Raw genomic sequence first — 16,533 nt, forward strand, 5'->3', positions numbered from 1 at the left:
GGGCAGATTTGTGTTTTCTAGAGAAACCCCTTGTATTCTTTTGTCTTCTAAGTACTTCAAATGTTCTTTTGAAGAAAGAGACCTGATATTTCTCAATTATGTGCAAAGAGTAGCTTTTTATAAGTTATTTGGATAATTACATTTTGCTTTCCCCAAAGCCAATACATGGCTTTCTAGGCCACTGGTATTTGAAAAAAAGGATGAAGAATGCATCATGTGAATTATTTAGGGATCACTGCCACATCCACTGTTTTTTGCCCATCAGAAAAATCTTAGGTTAGGGGGAGGGTATAGCTCAGTGGCAGAGTGCACACCTAGCATGCACGAGGTCCTGGGTTCCATCCCTAGTACCTCCATTAGAATAAATAAATAAATAAACCTCATTACCACCTCCCCCCCAAAAAGAAAAATCTTAGGTTAGACTAATATAAGACACCTAACAAAAATCAGCTGAGTATTTTTTTCTGATAAACAATGTGGGCAAGTGGACAGAAATTGCTTAGGTCGGTGTAAAAGATTTCTACTTGTTCATTTACTATTTTAAGATCTCCTTTAATGTACCAATTCATTTTGAGATACACTGCTTATGAATGCTCCTTGAGTTCTCAGGTAACTTTAGTTATGCAGATATTTACAGTCTCTTTAAACTATTAAGCTTCATATAAAATACTGGCAAAGGCTTTTTTTGGGGGGTAGGAACTCTAGCAATAACCACTCATTGAATTAAAAATATAATACAGAACAGAGGGAGGGTATAGCTCAGTGGCAGAGTGTGTGTTTAGCAAGTGTGAGGTCCTGGGTTCAGTCCCCAGTATTTCCATTAAAATAAACAAATTATTAAACTTAATTACCCCCCCTCAAAAAAACAAATAATAAAAACATAATATAGAACAAAGCTTTGCAGAGGTAAAATAATCCATGCTAACTGAAAGCAAATGTTAGTAAAGAGGATGAGCTACAACTTGGAGACTTAAAAACAAAGGCTATTTTCAGCACTTTTACAGTCAGTAGTTAATCCAGGCAACGCTGTTATGGGAAATCAGTATCACTTCCCCAAACTTAATAGTAACAGAAAATGAAAGATTAAAGCTTAAGAACTAAGCCAATAGGAAAATCAAGAATCTCCACCCCCAAGCTATTTCTGGATTATCCATGAGAAGAATTTGCAAACTCTCTGGTGCTCTCCCTTTAGGCACATGGAATATTTTCACTAACACAAAGAGCAATGCTGCCTGTGATCTTGCAAGCACAGCACAATTTTCAATTATACCCCGTGGCTGAGCTTTCATCAAAGACCACACGACTTTCTTCTGAGCCCCTCTGAGGACATCACTATTTCTTTTGTTTTGTATTCACCTAAAAATGCAGTGTTTGGGCAAGGAGGGGGAAGGGAGAGCAGGAGACAGAAGTGTGTGAGGGACTGCGAGGCAAGCTGGGAACACTCTCTCACAGCCCAACAGGAATCTTCACAGGGGATGATCATTATTTTAATTAAAAGTACAATGAAATTCCAGAACAGCAGCCAAATTCCTAGTCTAACCTAGTATAAAATTGCATGCAAAAGCAAAATACATTTTTCTCTCCCAATAATATGCTACTAAAAATCATTTATGCCATTCATGTGGACATTAAGACCAAAAAGTAAAGTGCTTCACAATTCTAGTGTAGAGAATTTTGTTCCTGAGTCTTGGTCCTGAGGATGGCAAATCTAAATAATTAAATGAAATGAGTATGTCATTTATTTGAATGAGCAGCTGATGGAAGTGGTATTTGATTGTTGAGGGAGAAAAGTCTACATCAGAATTGTAAGAACTTCACAATATGCGCTGATACACATATATTGCAACTCAGATTAAAAGGGTCTGTTTAACAGCTTTGGTTTACCCCTCCAGGGATGGGGGTGGGGGGATATTCTTAGACTGCATTCCATATGGGCCTGGTTAGTAACAAGGTTCTTTCCCCCAGAGCATGGTACATCTTAGTGCAAACCCTTAGTACCCAGTACACTATAAGAAGACATCTACATAAAAGGAACAAATTTAACACCTCAGCCAATCAGCCAGTAAATCTTATGCTGCATGAATATGCAGTTTTTACTGTGATGCTCAGGCTACGGTATTATTTTCTACTTTCACACCATGCATTTATATCCACTTGACTTGCATGGGCATTTTCTTTAACATAGGCTATTTTAAGTGTAAACTTTAGTTGAAAATATCTTTGGATCCATTCTATTAGTTAAAAGAAACCCAGACAGACATTAATCCAATGTGAATAACAACATATGAATGAGGCTACAGCACTACCCAATCCAGAGTGTCACTCAGTTCCACTCATGAAGGCTTTTTAGACATAAATATAAAAATATTTTAAGGTACTTGCTTGAAAAAGCTGTCAAAAAAGTATTAAATAAAAGAGGTTTCAAACTTTTTGTTAGGCTATGATTTGAGGGGGAGATGATTACTGATGGTTACATAACTGGAAGCCTTTGTGGCAATAAGTAAAAGCATAAACCAACTCCAACAAACTCATTTTTCCCTGAATCCACTTGTGTGCAATTACACATTGTTGTTATTTTTAAAGGCTATTCTGCTTTGACTGAAATGCAACAAGCACTTACTGAGCACCCACTACACTTCTTGCTCTATAGTTCACAGTTAACCTTCTCTCTTCCTTTGTGTGTGTGTGTGTGTGTGTGTGTGTGTGTGTGTGTGTGTTTATGTGTACGTCTGAAGCTGTCTGTATGTCTTGGTTAGTTTGTTTCTGAAGCAGCTTGGAGAAGTCTCATCTACTTTTTAGCACTTGGTTGGTGTTATAACGCATTTCAGAAAGCAGACACAGCACTTTGGGGTCTGCCAGAAGTATTTCTTCTTTGAAGACTCAATGTCTTGAGAGGTATTGCTTTGCTCATTCAGTGAAGACTTTTGGGTACAGAAATGGAACAGAGAGTTTTAAACAGTTCCACAGAAACTGTACTTTGGTCTCTAGACTTGTCTTTAGGAATTGAACCTGTCACCTGATTTACCTTCTTCATGACTGAGGTTATCTTAGAACAGAAATGGCAGGAAAGCTTTCCTATGCTTTGGGTAGGAGACGAATTTGCTTTTGTAGAATTTGTGGCTGAGGAAAGCAGACAGGGCCTGGCTGAAGAAGACGTATGTTACCACGAGCCACCAAGTTAAGTTGTGGAATCCAAAGGTGACAGCCATGGAAATGTAGATCATGAGCTCTGCTAAATAGTTGGGGGAAGAAACATATTCAAACCAGTCTCCAAAAGGGATTCGGTGGTTGCAGTGGATGACCACTCCTGAAATGGAAAAAAAAGATATCCTAAATGTTTGAAGTTGCCAAAAGAAAGTTTTACCACTTCCCTCCCCAAATAATTTATAAAAACTCATTTAGAAAAGGCTGTCACAGACCTGGGCAAAACACTATCCTTCATACTTCCACTGTCAGTCTACCAGGTATTAAAAAGTCACATGCTTAGATTACACTAACCAACTATAAATAAACACGAAGGAAAGCCCGCTTCTTCAACGGTCCTCCAAACTAGTAACTAAGAGCTCAGACTCCAGAGCCAGACTACAAATTCAGGCTGAGTTCAAACTCAGCTTTACCATTTATAAACTGTGTAACTTTAGATAAGTTGCTTAACCTCTCTGTGCCTCAGATGCTTGATCTGTAAAATGAGAATAAGATTGTACCCTCCTCAAGTGAGTGCTGTGAGGCCACATATAATGCCCTCAGAACACGGCTGGCACAAAATAAGCACTTGATAAATGGTTAACAGTACTATTCCATGCTTCATATTTCAAAAGCCCAGTAAAAACCGTGCCTGTGGTAAGTCAACACGAGCTAACTAAAAAGTCAGGTTTTTTTGCTTTTGCCGGAATGATACCAACTCAGATGGTATACTAGCGCTCACATGCTGGGTAGACACATGGATGCAGGGTAGGCCCCCAAACGTGGGCACAGGATATAGTCATAGAATGCCAGGGCTGGATGGGGCCAGAGAGCGTTCCAGTAAAACGCTCTCCTTTTACAGACAGGAGGATCAACACCCAGACTCTTGTCAAAATGACTATTTGATAGATTAGCCAACTACTTAGAGCAGGAAAGAAAAGAGTGAAGGAACATGCATAAATAACTTCTGAGGGCTAAAATCCACCTGCAGCGGCTTTAGAAGGTGTCTCACCTGCTTTATTTTTCCTGAGATTGCCGAGAATGACGTGGCACTTATACTGATGGACAGATGACCAGATGAACATTATCATTCCGAGGATATGGAACCACCGAGCTTGCATCAGGAGATTTTTCCCTATCACATAGGCTACAGAAATAAGAATTATCTTATTAGCCAACGCTGCAAAATTTCAGAGACTTGGAGAATTACAAAATCGTACAGTCAGTAGAACACATTTATCTACCTATTCCGTTCTTTATGACTAGAAAATCATCCAGATGTAATTTCCCAAATACGGGGAGAACACCGGCCCTGTGGGGGAAGGAGGTGTGCTCCTTAGGCCAGGGGCACTTCAGTGGCCCCGGGCAGAGAATTCCACACCGACACGTCCTTTTTCTCCTTCTTCCAGTGCCTCAAGCACAGAGGTCAGCTCTGTCTCCCTCCCTTGTGGTGCACTCTTGGCAGTGAGACTACTCTGCATCTTTATTATCTTCATCTAAGCCTGGTTTTAGGTCTTCTTTCTTGTAGTCTGCTGTCAGAAAAACATGTCCTAAAGGACCTCACCTTGAGCTGTTGCTAGGGGAACCTTGAATGCTGACTTGACTGGTTCCAGCCAGTGAAGAAAATCACTGGAAGTGAAGGCTAAGGGTGGGGGCTTCTCAAAAAGAGGAGGAATGTAGACTGCAAGATAAAAACCAAAACGATATCCCTTCCTGATTAGAGAGCCTAGTCACAGAGATTTTGTTTCAGGAGTAGAAATATTCAAAGTATCATCTTCCTCTTTCTTCTCCAGCTACCAGGAAAATGGGAAGAGGGCAGGTCTTCCAAGGACTGGCGTCAGAAGAGCAAATTAAGGACTTCTCTATGTTCATCAGGAAGTAGTCAGGCTAGTCAGGGACTCAACTAAAGAAACAAAGCTGTCCATTGACAACAGGCACGAGTCTGAGGCTCTGGAGCCCAGAGGGAGCCCCTACAAGGTTGATTCAGGAAAGAGAACCAAGGATCAAGCTATTCCATTATGAACCTGGAGGCAGGACTTAGCTGATGACAGCTAATGACAGTCCACCAAACTCTACCTATGTTAATTTCTTTTAAAAACTTGCTCTCTATAAACAATCTACTGTAGTCTCTTAATGTTTACTAGGCTTAGCCACTTAACTAAATAATTCTATTTTTATAAGTTAAAAATAAAGACAACATGAAAATAGTTTTAAATCAGAGGGCTTTAAGAGTAAGTCACTGTAGGATCAAAAGTTGAAGCAAGTGTCTGAGCATTCAAGCCACCGCCAACTGACCTACTCTGAATGCAGAGAAATTACCTATGAGGGAAGAGATTTGTAAGAATAAATTCGGATTACAATCCAGGAAAGGGGACGCAGGTGGAAGGCTCATATTTACAGAGCGTCTAGACTGTGTAGTATTTAATTATTCATTTGTTCATTAGTTACTTATTGAGTGTCTACTAAGCATGGCATCTCTCATGAGGGATAAAGCAGTAGATAAGTCAGGTAAGATCTCAGCCCTCATGAACTCACATTCTAGTAGCAAGAGACGAAACAAGTTAAAAAAAAAATCAACAACCAAGATAATTTCAGGTAGAGATGGTACTCTGAAGAAAAAAATAACAGAACAACGTAATGGAAAGTGACTCGTGGCAGACCCTTTAGACTTTGAAGACAAGGAGACATACTTTCTTTTCAACCAGCACCCTCTGAAATTAGTACCTGTCCCTAATTCCAGACAAAGTTTCTGAGGCTCAGAGAAGTTATTAAATGAGCCAGAATTCAGACTCAGGCCCATCCGACTCCCAAGCCCCCATCATTTCTAGCAGACTCTGCAGCTGGCAAATGCCCCATGTGTTCTCTCTCAGTGAGTGCCTGAAACCAGTTCCCATACTGCCCAAATGACTGAAGATGATCTCTTGAAGGACAGGTGGGCAATTCACAAGTTTCAGAAAGCTTCGGAAAGAAGTGTCAAAAAGCTATTTTGTGGCTGTCTGGGCAGCCTTTCCTTGACTGTTTATATAGGAGGTAGGGTGGGCGTTGGAGTCCAGCTAGCAGAGAAAACGCCAAGAAAGACGTATAATGCTAACAGGTTGCAAGACAGTGGGTTACCAAGGTGCTTTGGAAAGTTCTTTTTGGTGAAAACCTAGGACTGCTCTCCAGGAATGACAGCTCAAACTGTGACACGGGCAGCACCAAGATGCCAGGAAGCTCAGGGAGGAAAGACTGACTTAAGCTCAGAGGAATTAGATGGGGAGATCCTGGCTGATTGGCTGGAGCCAATAAATAATTCACAAATTGAGAAAGACTGTCAATAAGCAGTCCTTTAAAGTCATTCCTTGAGCCACGGAGGCCTTGCATTGTCCTATAGCAACAGAGAAAGGACATACACTGGAATCAAACCTGAGGAGAAAGCTCACTGAGCACTGGAAATATCCAGACCTTGAAGACCAACTTCAACCCCACTGAGGGAAACCCCACATCCCGTTTCTCCATCCTCACGCAGGGCCTCCTGAAGACTCTGCACTTCACTCTCATTACTGAAGGCACCGCTGCTCAGTCGGTCTCTCTCAGGTTTTGGCGGTTATGGTTACTGTGATGTATAACTGCGAGGTACCCTCGGGCATGTTGACTCTGTAAAGCTACAATCAGAGCCCAGACTCCTCTAATGCAAAGTGGATCGGGCAGGTCTCCTACTTACCAGCTTCCATTAACGCTTGGGGGAGTGCTTCTGCTGCGCCTGCAGAGTTTCGCGTATGCCCAGTGGCTCAGCCACCAGACCCCAGCGGCCACTCACCGTTCCTGCCGTCCATTGGCACTTGGCTCAGCACAGTCAGGCCGACGAGGACGTAGTAGACCAGTCCAAAACAGTACTGCACGATGTGAATCACAGCATTGGAGAAGACGCTGACGTAGACGCACTCGAAGAGACGTCGTAGGCTGTGCAGCCACAGAAAGGCCAGCACTAAGAACGCTGATAGCGCCAGCTCACCCCCTACGGTTCAGAGCAGAACGCACTTAGCACCTCTCTGGGACTCATCCAGCGTTACTCCTTTCCTTACTGTTAAACCAGATCAGACTTAGGAAGGGGCCCTAGAAGTCATCCAGTCTAACACCTCCCTTTTTTGTGGCAATGAGGGAGTGAGTGGAAGTGAGGAAGTGAAGTCAGGGAATTTGGCTCAACGTTACACAGTAAGCTAGTGACACGGCTGGGACAAACTCAGGTCTGCTTCGTGATGTAAGAGCCTTCTGGGTCACGTGGCCATCAGTAGGACGGGGTCTGGGCACTCAGAGCCCGACCGCGGTCTCTGGTCCCTGGCACTAATGCCAGACGAAGATGGTCAGGAACAGTGCCTGTACGACCTGTGAGCCAGGACCAGGTGGGATCCCTGAGGTCAGGGGGCACAAGAGACACAGTCACGTACAAAGGCAGAAAGAGGGACAGGACAGAGACAGGGAGAACTGTGCATTCCTTTCCATGTTGAAAAAAAAAAAAAAGAAATTATACTTTGAGGGACAGTGAGGATTGAGACCTATCTTCCTATCTGCTTCTCTGCCCTAAAAGAAGTCAGAAGAAATGCTGATTTTAAAATGAATAAAATAAATTTTTATTCATTAAAACTTTTTAAAAATAAAAATCTGGATGTTTTAAAAAATGTGATCTCATACACTCATTGTAAAAATACAAGAAGGATACAGCCTAATGGAATTTCACAGACTAAACCAGCCCATCCCACCCATACGACCAGCACCCAGATGAAGAAACAGAACACAACCAGTACCTCCTTGTACTCCCTTCCAGGCACCGCCCCCCATCCCAAACCTCCCAATGGTAAGCCCTTCGGAGCCACCCATCACGTAGATTAGCTTTGTCTGCTTTTCTACTTTAAATATAGTAAAATCTAGTTCTAACTCTTCAGGAATAGGTTTAAATTAAAAAACAAATAAAACCCCAGCCAGCCCCACAGTAAACAAATGAAGAGATGAAGTTTAACTGGGTGAAGTGGGGTTCGCTGAGGTATATTCCCCTCCCAAGCAGATTTGCATAGCTCTGTCCTTCTGTCATCTTTTGCAACAAATCCCTCTGGTTATTCAGAAAAGGACTGTTCCTAGGCAGCCAGCAGTTTGCAACAAAGGACAGAGAGAGCACCAGAACAATTTGTTTCTAATTCTGCCCCTCTTCTGCTGCCTGACATTAATTGAAGCTGCTTTACGGTTTTCACCTTCAATTCCTTATTTAAAAAATTGCCCTGTGTATCTTTTATCTGAGGCACAGCGAGGCAAATTTAAAGGCTATTTTGTAATCATCTGGTCAACAACTATTTACAGTCAATTTTATTATATAACCAAAGCCTTACAGCATAACAAACATTTTTAACCCATGATCAAAAAGTAATTTTCTATCAAATTTCTGGAGTCTGGAGACATTTTGGTTGGAACTATATATATGATAAATGTTTCAAGGCAAACCCAAGGGATCCTAAAAGCCTTTCCTCTTAAGTGTAAAGACTGCATAAATTTATCAACAGTACTAAAAATATCAGAGGGGGAGCAGCCAGTCCTGTCCACAGCACAGTTCTTGCTGGGAAGTCAGGGACGGAGAGGTGACTCTCAGCTCTGCTATGGTCTCAGTGGAAGACTTGGGGCCGTCCCCTTGGCAATCCACCTGTGATCTGCGTAGAACCCTTCTTGGCCCCACCCTCCACCTCCCAGCCCCTGCCAACGAGGAACCTGAGAGTGGCTATGAAACACTGAGAACAGTTCCCCACAGGTAGGAAAGACAGGAACAGGATGCAATGGTTGGAACTGGCCAGGGGAGTTGTTACCTCGGAACTGCGCAGCCCCAAGAATTCTGAGCAAACCATGAAGCCAGTTCGGAAAAGGCGCTCCCAGGAACAGAGACTGAGTGAGGCTCCAAAGCAGGAAGCCATTCCACAGCACTGAGATGATGTAGAAGTGAGAAAAATACCTGCGAAGGAAAACACGTTAGGTGACAGGGTAGATCCACTTTAAGCCATTCTGCAGGAAGACTATTTTTAGTTTCCCTACACTTTTTGCCCCCAAGTACAGTTTTGCTTTTTAATAGAACCTGAATCCTGCAGATGTACAGATTTTTAAAATTCCCTTTCAAATGATGGAACTCATTAACTCATAGGAAAAAGAAGTTTCCTGAGGTTAACAAGAACACGAATGATCTTATTAAACTCAGATGGAGGGTCAGTTAGGTATCTCTCATATTAAGGTAACTAGACTGGGCTCAGACTCAAAAACAGGGGGCCCCAGGGCCTGGCAGAGACAGCCCACATTGTGCTAACACAAGCCACATCTGTGGGAGATTTTTAAATCTTGAGTAATGTTGTTGCAACAGCCATAGAACTGTTACACAAGATTTGTACAGTAAGACTCTTAGGGGTTACAAGAAACCTTAAAGGTCTTCTGATTCAGTGTTTCCTAAGTTGTGTTGACTTAAATTACTTTTATAATAACATGACAAATATTAACTCATAAACTATCAACTCCTGATGGGTATAGCTCTCAGACAAGCATAGCACCTATTTTGAAATCAACATAATAACAACTGAAATAAAACCACAAAGCCAATAAAAATTGAAATTAGTGATTAGCAATGTTAATTTAGTGTGAAAGACATTGTTTGCCACAATGAAATCACCTAATATGGCAAAAGGGCTAACACAGCTTCTTTTGAGGTCTCTTTACCTACACTACTTGTCTGTTCAAATCAACTCAAAACCTCTGACTCTGCAGGGTGCCTGGAGGTCATCGGGCCTTCTCTAGTGTTCAGTGCACCACAGCTATATTAAGCCTGCCTCTTTCTTGTCTTGTTAATCTGTGATGAAGTAAGAGGGCCTGGAGTCCTGCACAGAGTCTCAGGGACTCCTCTTCCAGTTGATCCAGAATATGCTTGTATCTGTCAGAACTCGCAGCACCCTCAACCATGCCCACAACTCAGTTTCACAACACTGATCTAAGATGATCATTCCACAGCAACCCACTCAATTCTCCCTACTAGTGTTGCTAAGTTCTATCGCTGGGTCTGTCCTCTCTGAGACGTCCTGTTATTCCCAATTCTGATCTCCAGGCTCAAGAGCTTCGTTTCCTCCACAGTTCGTACGTGAGCATCAATTCTCCCCTCTGGCTTTTGGGTGCCTCTCTGGGTCTTCCTTAAGACATACTTCCTAGAACTGAGCTCAGGTCTGGTCTGAGTCAACAGAGCAAAGTATTAGTAGCCCTTGCCCTGCGGGCTCCCATGGAAAGGGGAAGGGCCGGCTTCTGAGGAGAAACATCTGGATCAGTTACTTTACCTACTTCATATTAAACAAACATTTATCGAGCACTTACAATGTGCTAGGCAATGTTCTTGGGGCTAGGGACTCAGCAGCGAGCAAACAGATCAGGTGCCTGCCTCAGTGAAGTTTACCTTTCAGCAGACCTCTAGCCCCATGCTGGAGAGGGGACAGAGTGCAGAGGGGAGGCCGTGCTGATGGGTGGTCAAGGATGACCCTCTGGAAGGGACACTTGGCTAGAATGAGTAACCCTTGGGAATTTCTGAGGAAAGAGTTTTCTAGGCAGAGGAAACCACCACCACAAGAAGCCCTGAGGAATAAAGGGCATCTGTGTGGAGAGGGCTAGGGCTCGAGGCAGGAGGGGCAGGCACTCTAGGGCCCTGTAAGGACACTGCTTTTATTAAGTGTGGTGGGGAGCCATCTGAACAGAGTGACTTGAAGTATAATTTATGTTTCAAAAATCCCTCTGGATGATGGAAAAGTTCTGGAATGGATGGTGGTTGCACAACGACGTGAATGTACTTAAAGACACTGAATTGTATACTCAAAAAGGGTTAAAGTTTTACCACTTTACCACATATACCACTGTTGTCATGTATATTTTATCACACACAAAAAAAGAGCATTGCTCATCCATTTCACTCTTCTTTAAGTTAAAAAAAAATCCCTCTGGCAACTAGGTAAGAGAACAGACTAGTTGTGGGGAGACCAGTTAAGATTATTTCATCTTCCCAACACTCCTGTGAAGTTTATGTGGTTATCATCATGTGGCAGATAAGAAAACGAAGGCTCAAGGTTAAGTTACTTATTCAAGGTCATGCATTAAGTGGCAGTGTTTGGCTCCAGACTCAGCCCTGATGACTCTGAAGTTAAATCACACAGCTGTGCTCCTCTTCATGCAATCTAGACTCTGCTGAATCTGCTTTTCTGGCCCCACATTGTACCAATTTATATGACAAACCCTAAGTCAACCAAGTCACTGAAGTATGTTTGATATAAGCTGCTAAGCCACATCTTGCGGGGCCCTACTTGTGCCATGGGGTTTTGACTCACAGGCAGATTATTTTTCTTATTCTTATTATCTTGCACATTCTATCTTTTGTTTTGCTTGCCTGACTTCCCGCTAGAATAAATATGTTCTACTCCTTATTCAAGGTTGTATCTCTTTTAAAAGACTCAGCTGTAGCCTCAAAAGCAGATCTGAAAACTTCACTTCCTTCTATTCCAGACACCCTCCTTCTCCCCCCTCCCTGGGGGACACTGTTTAATTGAAGTGAGCCCCTGGGAGCAAGGACAGGGTGACCCTTATGGTAACAGAGGCCTGGGCACCCAGCAAGCACTCTTCTGATTTAACGCACATTTTGGTGCTTATCATAAGCCAGGGACCACTCCAGGCTCTGGGGATACAGCAACGAACACAACAGACAGCAATTCCTGCCCTCATGGAGCTTATACTCAGTTACACAGAGAAGCAAATTTTACAGCATGTCAGTAGGTGGTAACTGCTACTGAGAAAACTAATGCTGGAAAGAGAAGAAGGAATGCTGGTGATGGTAATATCATACTTTCAAAAAGGATAGATAGGGTATTCCTTACTGAGGATATCTGAGCAGAAATGAGGGCATAAACCAGCTGGGCTATTTGGGAGAACAGCTTCCAGATAGAAGGAACAGGCAGTGCAAAGGCCCTGAGGTGGGAGAAAGAATTAGCAGGGAAGCCCAGGAAACTGGACTGGAGCCACATGGGGGGCAAACTATAGGAGACAAAGTCAGTGAGGTGGTGGGGAACAGACTGTATAGGGTCTTTCGTAATTCCTGTGAATGAGCTGGAAACCACTGGATGGTTTTGAGCCAGGAGATACGATCTGACTTAATACACACATGCTAATTGCCAGAACTTGTCCCAGGACCAGTTAGGGGAGTTAGGAATTAACAAAGAAAGGCAGATAATGGTTACTGAGTTCTAAGTAGGTACCTAGCCCTGTACTACGTGTTTTAATGTCATCACCACATATATGACAAACAGGTGCTATTATGTTAACACTCTAGCCCACACCACCACCTCCTGCCTGGACCACCATAACAGCCTCTTATCCAGCCTTCTCCATCCACCCTTTCAAACATAAATCACAAATGCCATGCCCCCTTCCCCATTCTAAAGCCACTTTCCATACATTCAATAAAATCGAGTCTCCACCATGGTCTGTGAGGCCCTGGAGGGCCAGCTGTCCTGGCCTCCTGAAATGAACTCACCTCCTGCCCTGCCCTTTCCCAATCAATCTTTCTAATGCTGTCACCCCACCCCCATCTTGCTCATGATCAAGTAACCATGCTGGATTTCCTCTGAAGCACTTATTATCAACTGAAATTATATTGCATGTTTTACAGGTTTGTTTACATACTTACTGTCTGATAAAAATAAAAGCTCCAAGGAACCTGGAAAAGCTCCTGGCCCACAGTAAGCACTCTACAAACACTGGTTAAACAAATGAACTAAAGGGAAGGTAATTCATCCAAAGTTACTCTCAGAGAAAGCAGAATGTTAATCAACAAAGCAAGTAAGCCCCCAAATCTCTCTTTTTTGACTCACTCAAAACACTGATCAAAGACTTTATTATCTGTCAGGCACTGAGCCAGGGACATGGCAACAAACAAGACAAATGTAAATGCATCACAGGTTTACGGTCTCGAGCAGGGTTTTCATAGTATTTTCCTTCCGTAGACTCCTTTGACAGTCTGGTGCAGGCTACAGGTTCCTTCCCAAGCATAAAATACATAGGGATTACAAAGAAACCCAATTATATTGAAATATAGGTAACACAACCACTAAGGAACATTTGTGCCATAGTAACATATGTGCTTCTTAATGTATTAAGTAACAAGATCTAATGGAGACTACTACTACAGTATTTTTATACTGACGAAAATAATGTTTTGAGATCTCTTCAGTATTCTTAATATATTAAAAAAATTATCACAAAATTGCAGGTACTGCTAATTCTACTGTGGTTTGTTGATTACATTCATCATTAAGGAAATGCTGAATTTCAGTTAGAGGTTAGTGAAATAAAGATGTACTTTTTTCCACTCCAATTTGCCTGGAATTCTATGCGCAGATCCCCTGGACTGCTGGTTAGGACCCCTGAACCCCATTAGGGAAAGTCTGGACAGTTCTCTTTGCTTCTAGAGCTCAATTCAATTGCAATATTTCAGTAACATTTTGAAATACTAGAAACAGAAGAAATACTTCCATATGTGCTATACAAGTTAAGAGTATTGTGCTTCATGTTCGAAGTCATGTATCTATTCAGACTTTCTGGGAAATCAAAACTCTAGGAACCAAAAGGAAAACAAGAAAAGCAACCATCACCTTAATTTAAAAAAAAACCTACTGGACAGGGATAATGGAATCAAACATTGCACAAACTAATTTAAGGTTTAATTCTTGCCTCTTTAGGAGAAAAAGAAAATCTCAAACAAAATCACCTACGCTCTTGGGTGCAGAAATGTGACTTACAGCTGCCTATTTCTAAGTGTAAAAATTATAGGCTTATTTTTACCTTAAAGAGTCCTACTGAATTTTGAACAAGGAAAAATATTTAAATACAGCATCTAGACACTTTTGCCTTTCATTATTGGCCTGGATTTGCTGTACCTTCTCTAGCATGAAATGAAGTTTCAGTTTAAATTCAGAAAAAAGCCAAACAAAACCCCACAGAAGGATCCATTCTAGAATTCTGGAAGAATAAAACGATGTAAATTATTTCATAATACAGTAAAAATTACAAGAAGCCCAAAGATCACCAACTTTGTAGTAACGAATAAGGAAAGGTACAAAATCTGTTTCTTGTCTGTCATATAATGACAGACTACAGTAGTAACAGGCTGAGTGCAGGGAATGATTTGAAATGTGCCCTTTAATCCAGAAGCACTAGTACCTTTTTTAAAACTCAGAAAATAAATGTCAGAATTCACACTCTCAAAAGCAATAATCTTTTTCTTCATTTCATAACATTAAAAACAATGACAATCTAGGAACACCCCCTGCTATGATGTAGAAAAGTACTTACTGCAATCAAAACCTGATTAAAAATATGATGACAGGAAATTTTCGTTTAAAAAGAGCCTCTAAGAAATAGGAGGTTTAACCATTCTTTTTGAATAGCCTACCCTCTCCCATGGCCGCATTCCCTTTACCCTAGGTCTCCCTTCTCAGGGTTAACACCTGATGAATCTTCCTCCAACAGTCAAAAGTGGGAAGCCACATTCCAGCAGCCAAGTTATCCTTAGCCCCCTTCTTGTCTGCGGATCTGGGGGGCTGCCCCTGAGTGGTTTAAGCGATAACCAAGATGTTTCCATACATCGGAAACCCTATCACATTCCTCCAGACTCCTTCCTAAGTGCCAATTGAGGATGTATCTCCAAGAAAAGCCACTGGTATATTCCTACCATCTAGAAGTCTCTGGCTGACTCTTCCCGGCTATGTTCTGAATTCAAAGTAAAAACAAACAAAAAACTATAACATGACTCACAATTTCTAAAAGAATTCTACTTAAGCCATAATGATTTAATCTTTCGCTGAGCTTAGTTATGATATCTGTTCAAAGTCAAATGGTGCTTAGGGACCAGGCTTGCCTAAAATATGCCATCTCCGGGCACCTGACGAGGTGCGGATTAGGAGGGTCAGTGCGGCCAAGGAGGTGGCACCAGTTGGAGACCAGGGTCTCGCCCTCCGTCCAGACTGCGAGGGTCGGAGAGACAAACAGGGGGCATAGAGGCGTGAACCGAGGGCCTGCTTTCATTTCTAGCGAGTTCCGGCGACCTCAGGTTAGATTATGAGTCCCTAGAGTGCAGGGGAGGAGAAAGAGAGAATATGGGGACAAAAGAGACTTTAACTTGCCGCCTGGTGACCAGGCCTAAATCTGGAAGCGCTGTCATTTCCCCCGAAGTTAAGGCTACATGCGTCCACAAGTGCATGTTCCTGTGCCCTCGAGGATGCGTGCGGCTCAGCTTCCTCTGTGTGGCCGGACACTCCGGGGATTCCGCCCCCAGGGCTACGCAGCAGACAAGTCAGTGCCGGCGGGCGGGCCTAGTTCGCGCCGGTCGGGGAACCGGTCCGGGCCTCCCCGGCTGGTCCGCGCCGGGCCTGCGTCCGCCTCTGCTGCCCCCTGCCGGCTGCCCGAACCGGGCGCCCCCGGCTCTCCGCCCTTTGGCAACGGGGCTCGCGCCCGGGGCGCGGTTACCTCTTGGGCACATCAAAGGCCTGGCAAGCGGCCGGGCGCGGCGGCCCCCCATGCTTGGTTTTTCCATAGCGGATCAGGTCCTGGAAGACCGCGCAGCCCGGGAGCAAGCTGGACGGCACGAGCTGCAGCAGCAGAGTCAGCAGGAAGGCGGCGGCCAGTGTGAACCACACGGCACGCAGCGGGTTCAGCGCCGAGAGCTCGGTCCCCACCCAGGGAGCCATGGCAGGCGCGCCCGGCGTCCGCGCTCCCGGAGCCCGGACCGCCAGCCGGCGGACAGTCGCCACTCGTGAGCAGCTCACCGAGCTCAGCCAGGCGGGACGTCGGTGACGCAGCGCGGGGCGGGGACGCGCTCGGCCCCGCCCACTGGGCCGAGGCTCCGCCCCGCCGGGCGCCTTCGCGCGTCCAGGTCACATTGTTGGTGGCTAGTGGCTCTCTGTCCGTAGTCTGTCAGAGGTGTCCAGAGGGAACCCCACAATATAATTCAACAATATGGTTCAAAGAAGCGGAACGAACAAGACAACTTGTCTGCACGTCTACACTGCAGCATTATTTTCAATGGAAAAGTGGAAACAATCCAGAATGTTCCACCTTAAGGTATTTAGCTAAATTATTGTACAATAACACACTGGAATATCATGAAGCCATTAAAATGATAATTATGAAGACTCTAGAAACACGGAAAGTTAATGATAACTGAAACTATAGGTTAAGTGAAAAAAAACTGTCTATAAAATGTATAGCTACGATTGCAAACAACTATATTCATATGAATGTGTGTATATGGATAAAGAAAGTGGGTCA

At 43.5% G+C, this 16,533-nt stretch overlaps 1 protein-coding gene across 1 annotated transcript; it reads right to left on the reverse strand.

Moving 5' to 3' along the window:
* Positions 1–1,469: 1,469 nt before the first annotated feature.
* On the reverse strand, positions 1,470–16,049 carry SRD5A3 (steroid 5 alpha-reductase 3). The gene is made up of 5 exons (XM_072943648.1): positions 15,733–16,049; positions 9,012–9,154; positions 6,983–7,180; positions 4,196–4,330; positions 1,470–3,307 (listed from the first exon to the last, which is right to left on the reverse strand). The coding sequence occupies exons 1-5, from the start codon at positions 15,951–15,953 to the stop codon at positions 3,048–3,050; spliced, it is 957 nt and encodes a 318-aa protein (XP_072799749.1). The 5' UTR covers positions 15,954–16,049; the 3' UTR covers positions 1,470–3,047.
* Between the last annotated feature and the right edge of the window lie 484 nt (positions 16,050–16,533).

The sequence above is a fragment of the Vicugna pacos genome, chromosome 2 (assembly GCF_048564905.1).
Source record: "Vicugna pacos chromosome 2, VicPac4, whole genome shotgun sequence".
Classification (NCBI taxonomy): domain Eukaryota; kingdom Metazoa; phylum Chordata; class Mammalia; order Artiodactyla; family Camelidae; genus Vicugna; species Vicugna pacos.

Coding starts and splice junctions, on each gene's coding strand:
- SRD5A3 (XM_072943648.1), bottom strand. CDS start 15,953: ATGGCTCCCTGGGTGGGGACCGAGCTCTCGGCGCTGAACCCGCTGCGT. Junction 9,155..15,732: donor GCCTTTGATGTGCCCAAGAG/GTAACCGCGCCC, acceptor TTTCCTTCGCAG/GTATTTTTCTCACTTCTACA. Junction 7,181..9,011: donor TGGGGCTGCGCAGTTCCGAG/GTAACAACTCCC, acceptor TCTGAACCGTAG/GGGGTGAGCTGGCGCTATCA.